Genomic DNA, 10,850 nt, shown 5'->3' on the forward strand with positions numbered 1-10,850 from the left:
TTTTTTTTTTAAAGATTTTATTTATTTATTTGAGAGAGAGAGAATGAGAGAGAGCAAGCACATGAGAGGGGGGAGGGTCAGAGGGAGAAGCAGGTTCCTTGCTGAGCAGGGAGCCCGATGCGGGACTCGATCCAGGGACTCCAGGATCATGACCTGAGCTGAAGGCAGTCGCTTAACCAACTGAGCCACCCAGGCGCCCAGGAGCATCACTTTTTAAGTAGCACATCAAAGTATAAGGGTGCATACAAATGCAAACACTTGCTTTTATAAGGACTCTTAATTGAGGTAAACGTACACGTGTGCTTGCTCTTTGCCCACCCACCTGGCACATGGGGACAATCGCTAAATAATGATACAAATTACCTAGCTCAGACTCTGACCACCCTTCATCAAGTTGATGAGAGAGCGACTTATTCCACTTCAAAAAAGAAATCATGCCCTAGGGGCGCCTGGGTGGCTCAGTCGTTAGGCGGCGTCTGCCTAGGTCGTTAGTCGTTAGGCGGCTCGCTCAGGTCGTGATCCCAGGGTCCTGGGATCGAGCCCCGCATCGGGCTCCCTGCTCAGCGGGAAGCCTGCTTCTCCCATTCCCCCTGCTTGTGTTCCCTCTCTTGCTGTGTCTCTGTCAAATAAATAAATAAAACCTTAAAAAAAAAAAAAAAAGAAAGAAATCATGCCCTAGGCAGGTCAGTCTCAGGGACCTCCTGGAGATTTGCTGAAAAATAAGGGTATCTGCCTTAGAGCCTAGAGGTATAGACAATCAGAGGCTGGCCAGTTCTGGGCGCCAGACCAATGCTATTAGAGAGGTTCTCACACCTGAGCATGCATCAGGACCATCTGGAGGGCTTATTCACATACAGATTGCTGGCCCCACTCCTGAACTTGATCCAGACAGCCATAATAAAGACTGAGAGTTTGCATTTCTAGCAAGTTTACAGGAGATGCCGATGCGCCGGGGAGCAGACTTTGAGAACCACTGGTAGAAGATATTCGAGGACAGCATTGGAAAGGTATCAGGGGTCACCTGATCCAAAACTTTCATTTTCCTGGTGAGGACACTGGGGTTGAGAGAAGAATGTCTTGTTCGTGGTTATATATCCAATACTCAGAGCCTTCTCCACCCAAAAAAAAAAAAAAAAAGCAACTCAAGTTTCCCAAGTCTTAATATGCAGCTTATTTCATGGTTTTAAGTTGTGGCCACGTATCAGGACCCTGCTGTCTGAGCTATCAGGACCCTTCAGCAGAGCCTTCACACTGTTGACCTTCCTATCCACGTGTCCTTCGGAGAACATGTTAGTTCTATCAGTGACCTCAAAATGGTAGGCAAGTGGCCTTAGCCCAGACAGGGTGTTGGCAGCCCAATGGGACCTACTTGCCTAGATTTTAAACCCAGAGAACAAGTCCCTACCATCATGCCATGCTGCCTGTCCCCCAGCTCCCTGGCACCTGAGCGCCAACAGATGGCCTGAGGTTTTGCAAAGTGACACATAACATAGGAGACAGTCACAGACGATTTACAGCACTGCTGTGGAAGTAAGTGCAGCCTCAACTGCTGTGGGGTGGAGGAGTCCCTGGCTGTGTGCTTGGCAGTGTGATCCAAAACTCCCTCGGATCATGCCCTTTCGGCTGAGCCTGCTCTCCAATTCCCAACGGTTCTGGGAACTTCCTGCTTCCCCTCCAATAAATTATTTCTCTGCATAAATGGTTTGCAACCAGAACCCTGGCTGATAGGACAACCCATTAATTTATCCATCAGCAGAGAGCCAATTGATCCTAATCAAAATTAGGGCTCCCACAGACTCCGGCAGCACCTTCCACCTTTAGAACCGTTGGATTTCTGCTGGTACACTTTGATTCCTTCGATAGTGTTTGCAGCAAGGGCTGCTTGACCCCCAGGGAGCCCCACCCCAGGCGATCGGTGCTCAGATGACAGAGCAGGTCTTGATTTACAGCCCCCGGCCAGAACTGACTGATCCAGGAGTGTAGCTTGACCCAAGACCGTGGGCTCTCACTGGGGCAAGAAAGGCCCAGAGAGCTCTCAAGCTTGGAAGGGAATGGAGCGAAGCCCTGCTGATGGCTGGGCCCTGTAGAAGGCCCCAGGAATGCCCTGGTACTGGTGCTTTCCCAGTCTTTATCATTCAATTCTTTCCCTTTCATGAGACGTCCTGGTGAGTTCCCTTTTTGCCTGAATATTAACCTTTGTCTTTGGTAAGTTAGTATCTTTGCTCCACTGACTCACTAAAAACCCCTCTCTCTGCCTTAGTAATCTAGCTACCCTCCTCCCTGCAACTCCACACATGGGGGTTCTTACAAGAAAACTTTTTAAATTCAGGTATCACCAGAAAAGAAAAAGGGTTTTTATAAACTACAAGGCATCTTTAAAGGAAAAAAAAAAAACAAAAAACCTTTGAAGGTTTTTTTTTTTTTTTTTACATTGTTTTTGTCTAACTCTCCTGTCCGATTTTCCCCTTATCTGCTCACAACATTACAACCTCAAGACATTCATCCTCGAACTCCATGCCTCAAGGAATGTGGTTCCTTCAGGTACATTGATACTGGTGAGTGATTTGAATTGGGTATTTGCTCTCTTTGTTTCAAGTGCCCTAATCATCTTAAAAGGTGCCATTTGCCACTAAAAGTAACCAAGGCCCTGTGGAGAATGGCTTATTCCCCAACTGGGAAGGGCATCAGATGGAGCTCCAGGCTCATGATTATGCCAGACTAACGAAGGTTCAAAAAAAAAAAATGGGGCCATGTTGCCCTGATGCAAGCAGCAGCCGGAAGGGGGTCTCATTGCACAAACTGAGTACAATGTGAGCACCCAAACAATTAAGTACAGGGATGAAATAAAAACCAATGAGGGATTCACGAATATGTATGGATAATAAATAGGGGCAAAAGGAAGGCTCTTACAGTAACATGTCCAGCGCCAAATGGTAAAGGTGGAGAGTGCGGGATTTAGGAAAAGCATTCTGTAGCCATCATGGTATGCATTCGATCAGGAATCATTAATGGATACTAAACCTAGAGGGGTATCTTGATGAGGAGCAGGATATTTGCTGGGCCTTAAAAACTATCTCCCCACAAAACTGTTAGACAGTAGAGACAATGTGCAGCATCTTGAACAAGTGACTGAATTGAACATCACCAATGAGGGGCAGATGGACACGGTGCGCCTCCAGAGAGGATCTTCGGAGGACGCAACATCGTGAATCCGGAGTTCCATACTGGATATAAATTATGCCTCAATATACTTTATTTGAAAATGTACAAAGGGTAAAAGTCCATGGTTTGAGAAAGCTCTGTATTAAAGACAAAAGGAATAGCATCTTGAGCTGTCTTGAGGGACTGCTGTGTCATGGAAAAAAAGCACACTACCTAGTAAGGTTGGTTTACTCCAGCCAGAATGGACAGAAGCCACAGATTTAAAAAAAAAAAAAAAAAAAAAAAAAAATCACAGTCCCCCATTCTGAAGCACATTATGGTACCAAAAAATGAAGTTTTACATTAACATCTATTTTGTAGTGAACACAATATTCACATAAAGGGCTAAGACAAAACATAAAAAAACTCAAAGAAATCTTGCCTCGAAGGACCCCTTCCTATCATCCCAGAGCTTCAGAACACCACTTACTGTTCTCAGAAGTTTCTCTTGGTAGATGGGAAGAAGTTTGTGTGTGTCCGACACGAGCCCACACGTGGACGGCCATCAGCATCCTAACCTCCCCGTTTCTTAAGGGCCAACTCAGATGATCCCTCCAGAGGATTCCCCTTCATGCACTGCCTTCTCTAGTAAGCACTTAGGACCATCCTCCTCCTAAGTTACTTTTCATGAACAAACACCTCCAATTTAGCACTTCACTTACAAATGATCTGATACCGAGCAGTGCCTGGCACTTGGGAGAATGTTGGATTGAAGCAAGTGAAGAGTAAAGGAACATGGGCATACTTTACCATTTCACTCCTTTTCCTCTTCAGAGCCAGAAAATTGTCACTTTCTATGAAGAAGACCACCCTCCTTATGCTATTTTTTTTTTTTTTTTAAGATTTATTTGACAGAGAGAAACAGCGAGAGAGGGAACACAAGCAGGGGGAGTGGGAGAGGGAGAAGCCGACTCCCCGCCAAAGCAGGGAGCCTGACGCGGGGCTGGATCCCAGGACCCTGGGATCATGACCTGAGCCAAAGGCAGACGTTTAACGACTGAGCCACCCAGGTGCCCTGCTAGGCTACTTTCTCTAATAGACTTCCAGCTTAGAACATAATTAGTCTCCAAATGAGATTGTTATAACCAATGCAGTAAGATTTTAGGGGACTCAGATTTTTACCTATTTTGGTGTAAGTAGGGAGACTGAAATTAGCTTACAGCTCAGAAAATAAGGGAAACTGAAAGCAAAACATTACTGTTAGAGCACTACCAGGGCATTTTAGACAAACTACTATGCAACCTGCAACTGATCAACTAAAATAAAAAGTAACACCTGGCTAAAAATGCTCAAAAATGGAGTGAAGATAGCTGACACTTAACACTACCAGACAAACCCAAGAGAAGCTAGTCTGTGGCCAAAAAAAAACGTACAGCTAGGGTTTGAACCCAGGCAGTCTGGCCTCAGAGCTTACATTTTTAATCCCTATGCCAGCAACGTTAAATACCAATTCCCCAGTGTACATTCCTTCCAGACAGTTCCAACATGAGGTCTGCATCCAAAATTAAGCCATCAGTTTCTGGAAACAATCTATTAACACTTCACTAAGCCTCATTTAATATTAAAAATAAAAGATCCCATTTCTCCCCCCACCCCATTTAATTGCTTTTGTCCACTTTCTTCCTGCACTGAATAGTACTCATCAGGGTTCTTTGCAGAACTTTCAGTCCTACTTTTATCTGAGGAACTGATAAGGAATGTCTTTCTACCAAATTCAATCATCTTCTCTATTCCCCCCCATCTCCTTCAGCTGAAAGCATCACATTGACCTCTTGCAATTACTAACCCAAACCAGATAGCAGCTTTTATTTTTCCCTGTGGACACTGACCTATGCTTTTATTAAGTGGAAACAGGATACTGCTCTACTGAATGCACTTCAGAAACCTCCTCAAATCATTTTGTTGCCAAAGCATGCTTCCTTGTGAAAGGGTTGGTGGCTTTTCGGGTCATTCCACACTCCACACAGGATCCTCAACTCCCATTCACCAAGTGCAGTTTTCACCTGAGGCATCTGAGCAGTGGTTTATCTAATTCACCCATTATAGAGACTCAGGTGAATTCCGCACTCAAACTGCACGACTTGGGACAAAACAGCATACACCCTGTCCTGATTCCTTTATCTTTGAAGTCACTGCCTCCTTTATCTTGGGGAGAACTGGAAGTGTGCCCTGCTCCCTGAGAGAGGGAAAGAAACCCAAAGTTCTTAAGTCCTTCCTTGGGGTTCCTGACAGATGTATGTGGCTCGGCAACTGTTTCTAGTGGTTTTTAAGTAACTAGCACTGAGCCAGTAGGCTGGTCACAGCTGGGCACAATGAAAATGGGGATCTTGGGAGACGAGGCAGTGCCTGGAGGATGCAGGGAAAGGGTTGGGGCAAAGGCCAGGGGGAGGCAAAGAAGATATTCCAGTCAACAGTATTAAACCTGACCTCCAGGGCGAACAACTTACCTTACAAACATTTCTCCCCTACTTAGAGTGTAAATGCAAGCATTTTTACTCCAAAACAACAGGCTTGTTCACCAGTGTGGGATGGCTCAGTGTACAACCGGCATTTGTCAAGTTCCTGCTGTATTCCAGACACTGTACTTCATACACCGGCACAAATCCTCGTACTTCACCATGAAAGAAGGGACAGACTTCCCTTGAAAAGACAAAGTATGCCACCAAAGCCAGGCCCGCCCCTATCATTTGTGGGGCCTGGGGCAAGAGGACAAATGGAGGCCCAACGTAATTACTTTAAGGAGGTCATCAAGCTAGCCAACTGTCACATAATCCTCCTCCCTTGACAAATGTAGCTTTCTAACAACCTGGAAGGCCAGGTACAATTTAGAGTTCACAGACCCCTGGGTGGAGGGGGGGGGGGCGGGTTCTGGGCCAGACACAGGTTGTTTCAACAACCCTGTTAGATGGACACAGTGTCTTCCCTCCCCCACCCAGAGTCCGTCTCTCCCCAGGAAGGCCTCAGGGGCACACCTGCAGACCTTCAGCCCGCATTTCCAAGCTCTTCCAACACCAGAGAACAGCTGGCCTTCGGCCACTCCTCAGAGAGGAGGTCTGCTCCCCTCCCCACTTGGAGAGGCCATGGAAGCAGGCTTGGGGCCTTCGGGCAGGGAATCCCATGGGAGTCTGGGGGTGGGGGAGGGGCAGCGTGTATTCTGGGTGGGCAGCCCACTCCCCCTGCAGACACCTAGCCCAGTGGGGAGGAGCACAGCCTGGTGAAGGCCAAAAACCCCCACATACACCTCCTAAACCCCAGGGGAATAAATGCAAAAGGGTTCCTTTGCCCAGGCCTGAAGGCAATACGGACTAAAAGCTTTCTCCATTTTATCCTAACTAGATCAAACTTTTCTTTCCTTGAAGCTTTCTGGGAGGGTGACTTCTTATATTCAAGATTAATAAACTGGTATAAGAGGATTCTTGTCTGGAAGGGATCAAAGAGTTGAAACGCTTCCGACTATCTGGAAAGATCTAACAGCTAATATCCTGGTCTGGACGAAAAGGTAAATATTCCTCAAACAGCAAATGGATTGAACAGGCTTCTAGAAAGTCAGAAAAGGTGGGATCCTTGCCCTAGGGCATAAGTTGGGGAAACTTAATATTTTTGGTTTTGGAAAATTAAAAGCCAGATGAGTAACTAGTCAACGCAGCTGGGGCAGCCAAGTTCCGGCACTAGGAAGGAGTACACGCTGAGTGGAGCGGAGCAGGGGAGGTTTGGGCCTGCTCCAAACACAAAGGCCTGGCCAAAGGGGGTCACCAAAGGGAGGCGGCTGGGGTCACAGTGGGGTGAGTGGCTAGGGCTTGGACGTCAGCCCTAGTACTGACCAGGTATCTGCTTTGTCTTTTCTCAAAGCAAGTTTACCCATTTTCCGGACCTCCCTTTTTAGTTCTCCAGGATGGGGAGGTTACTACCTTTCCAAGTTCTGGCCCAGCGATGCGGTCACAACCGAGCCCAGTCCACACTCGGTGAGCACTCTCTCAACCGTACTTCTTTAAAACTAGGAGCACGGCGGCGAGAACTAGAGCTGCACCCAAAGATGTTCATCAGGCAGCTCCCCACCACCTACCCCAACATCCAAGACGGGGCTCTGAAGAAGCTGGGGGCAGAAGGATGGGGTGAAGGAGGTTTTAGGGAGAGGGGCAAACAAAGCAGACATTGATCCAATGCTACGTCTCAGCCTGTTTTTGGGTAGGGAAGGCGTGCCTTCGAAAGTCGCCCAACTGGAGGGTGCAAAGGACAGGTGCGTAAGGCCCCCAAGCTGCCGGCCTCCGAGCCCCCCCCCCCCGGAAAGGAAGAAGCCGCGCTACACCCCGCGGGCTCCAGGCCTGGAGGGGATCAGAGCGAGGGAAGCGGCCGGGAGCGCGGAAAACGGCGGGCGGGCAGCGTTCGGGGAGGCGCAGGTACTCACCCAGCAGCAGCAGCTTGAACTCGCGGCGCGCGTCCTTCTTGTCCCGGCGAAGCTGCCGCTCGATCTCGGCGCTGATGCGCTGCGACTCCTTCTCCTCCGCCGACAAGCAGCAGCAGCCGGCCATGGTGCGCGCTGCACCCGACGGCGCGACGCGGTCCCGGGCGCCCGGCCGATCTGCCACAGGCACTCGCGTTCGGAAAGAAAAAGACAAGGCCGCCTTGACTTTTGGAGTAAGAAGCCTGGCCGCCTGAGGCTCAGTCCCGACCTCGAAGATGGATTGGAAGGCGGGGGCGAAATCAGAGCCCCAGGAAGAGTCCAGTGCCCTGCAGATCCCGGCTCATCAGGCCCACAGTCGTTCTTGGGGAGGAGGAGGGCCAGCCGAGAGGATGGGAGCGCTGCCGGCACCCGGAAGATGCGCACGCCCCTTAGCACAGGAGCCAGACACCCAGTCGCCGGGCGCAGACCGCGCGTAAAAAGTTGGGGCGTCGGTGCCCGGGCGGGGGGCGGGGAGAGAGCGGGATCTCCCGGTCCTGGTGGTGTCCCAGGCAGGCGGCAGGCACGGCGTTGGTTGGAGGCAGAGGGCCTAGCTAATCCTTGCCTGGGAAGTTCCGAAAGTGACCGCAGATTAAGACTGAGCGTAAGGGTTCCAGCTAGCGCTAGTGACTCTAAGTGGCAGAAGGAGGCGGAGCGTCTCGGACCTGCAACCCTGGCGTCTGCCCCGTTTGGCCTTCGGGGCGCGCCAAACTGAGGGTGCCTGGGAGCGAAAGGGACCAGCAAGGAGCTGGGGCGCGGATCCCGGGGGCCTGGAGCTCCTGGGAGCAGAGCGCCCCCCCGCCGCCCCCACGTGCCTCCCTGGCCGTGAAGTCCTTGCACCCGGAGGGCCGCCTGCCGAGGTGGCGGTGACCAGCGCGCTCTGGCCGCCGGGCCCTGCTTCCTGCCCAGATAGGGTTCAGACAGGTGAGTGAGTTCCGCCGGCTTCAGCCTCAAGGACTCCCAGCTGCAGGAAGAGTGCTACGGAGCCCAGCGTCCGCCGCGGGACGCAGCGCACCAGGGGCAACGAGGAGCTCTCCACCCCCACCGAAGTTGAAGGCTTGCACACCAGCCACACGACCACACACCCTGGGTTTCCTAGACGGGCTCCCGGGCGCCTCAGCCCAGCCCAGCCCAGCCCAGCTCAGCTCAGGTTCGGCCTAAGAGCTTGGCCAGCTGGGCAGCCTGCCTGCAAGGTGAGGCCGGACCTGACCCCGCGGGCAGATGCCACGGGGTTCCATTAAATAGGTGAACGCCAGAGCGGAGAGTGCATATCCTCCCGGGCCCTTCCTCGGGCACCTGGTGAGGAGGGCTGGGGATGGGGGAAATGGAAGACGGCTGGCTACTTTGCATTTTATGAGGGGAAAGACTCGTGCTCTGTAGAGAAGGCTGACACGCTTGCCCGGCACCTGACGGCCGCTGCCTTGCGGAGGTGTGTCCGCACCGACGCCTTGACCCGGCTCCTGGAACGTCGGGGGCCTGTTCGAGCCGCGCAATAAACACTTAAAAAATGAAAAAGCACGTCGTTGTGCTCAAATGCTACCATAGAATGCGTATTACAACATCTGATTTTTGTCTTCGGTGGAGATAGGTTTTGAATCAGAGCGCCGATAGGCCCACGGGAAAAGCAGAAAGGGTCAGGTGGAGGGAGGGGATCCCGTCGTCCACAGCAACGAGTGTTTTTGCCTTCTCTTCAAGTTACTGTGTGCCGCGTAAACACTTTATGGCGTTAGGCAATTAGCTAATGCCTCCTCTCTTACGAGCAGGCGTAAGTGCCTTTCATAGGAGTGGCCTATATTTCATCAGTTCAAACTGAGGAGCATGTTGAGTGGAAAGAGTGGTATTTGTCATTATATAAGAAACTTGGCATTGTGATGCTCTCTAGCTTCAAGGTCTTATTAGTTATTTTACGGTTTAGAGAATGGGAACGAATCAGGCATTAAAAATGAATGTGCTTACATTCTTAAATGCGCTCTTAACTCGCAGGCAGAAATTAACAGTAATAGTGACCCCTACAGGAAACTTTCTGGACATTTCTCATCTGATCCGTGGCCGTGTAATCACACTTTCCTTTCTTGGTTCTTACAGATAAATTTACAATTTGAGAATAAGGCCTCTTAAGAAGCCAAGAGCATCATCATTATTAATATTTTTAAATGATCACAATCATTTGTATTTTAAATGATTAAAATGATTGATTTAAATGATGTAAATGGGCAAATTTGAACTCCAAGTCAGCTGGAATGACTGACCTGTTAGGGCCAACGTTGCTAAGATTCTGAAAAAGATTTGAAACCTGTTGCTTCTGGCAAATCTGAAAAATGTTCCTGGGCTGTTGAGCTTGGCAGTAGGTATCAGAAGTGTTAAATGTGTCCACCCCCTTTGCCCAAACTAGTAATTCTCCCCTTGAGAAATAATCAGAGAGAAGTCATGATTTATGTACAAAGGTTTATTTCTAATAAGGACAGTAACCCAAAGCAACCTAAATGCCCAACAACAGGAAGTAAGTCAAATAAATTATATATATACATACATACAATGAGATATTATAAGTCATTAAATATTTGAATATGTAACATATATGAATACCAACTAAAGATTTGGAGGGAAACCTTATATTGAGTGAAAAAGGCAAAATACAAAAATATAAACAGTATGATACAAATTTGATTATGGGAATACACATACACACTTTGAAGAGATTAAAGGGGCATCTACCAACAAGGTAAGTTGCTCCAGGTCATGGCTTTTTGGTTGATTAATTCTCTGGTATAAAATTGTTTGGGGGCAGCTCATATAAAGTTATCTAGCCACCCCCCTTTCCTCAACTGTAAAATGAGAGGAATGTACCAGAATAAGCTCAAAGGGATCTCCCAACTCTGACATTCAATTATTTCTTTGGTGATTTTCACACTTAGAAGATAGTATTAAAAATAATCATAAACTGAAATTTGTTATTGAGCAGTAGTAACTAGTAAGAACTATAAAATGAGGATATCACAAGACAATTATTTTTATTTTTATGCCCATTTTTTATTAACATTTCTATTGATCTTTAGGATCTGGGGGCTGGATGAGAATAATTTTAAGTTATTAAATCATTGGCAGCATCTTTCCAGGAAGGGGTAGTTTGGGAAAGAGGCCTTAGTAAAAGAGGGTATTTGTTTTCCTGGGTTATTCCCAAAGTACAACAATTCCATTCCATCCCTGCTGA

General features: G+C 48.6%; 1 protein-coding gene across 1 annotated transcript in view; it reads right to left on the bottom strand.

Moving 5' to 3' along the window:
- GNA14 (G protein subunit alpha 14) overlaps positions 1–8,423 on the bottom strand; it is a 161,173-nt gene extending 152,750 nt beyond the window's left edge. Inside the window, exon 1 of the mRNA XM_006730928.3 lies at positions 7,607–8,423. Coding sequence (XP_006730991.1) covers positions 7,607–7,730 — 124 coding nt within the window. The 5' untranslated portion in view covers positions 7,731–8,423. The remainder of the gene's footprint in view (positions 1–7,606) is intronic.
- Between the last annotated feature and the right edge of the window lie 2,427 nt (positions 8,424–10,850).

This window comes from Leptonychotes weddellii, chromosome 14 (assembly GCF_054177405.1).
Source record: "Leptonychotes weddellii isolate Sample4059 chromosome 14, ASM5417740v2, whole genome shotgun sequence".
NCBI classification, from domain to species: domain Eukaryota; kingdom Metazoa; phylum Chordata; class Mammalia; order Carnivora; family Phocidae; genus Leptonychotes; species Leptonychotes weddellii.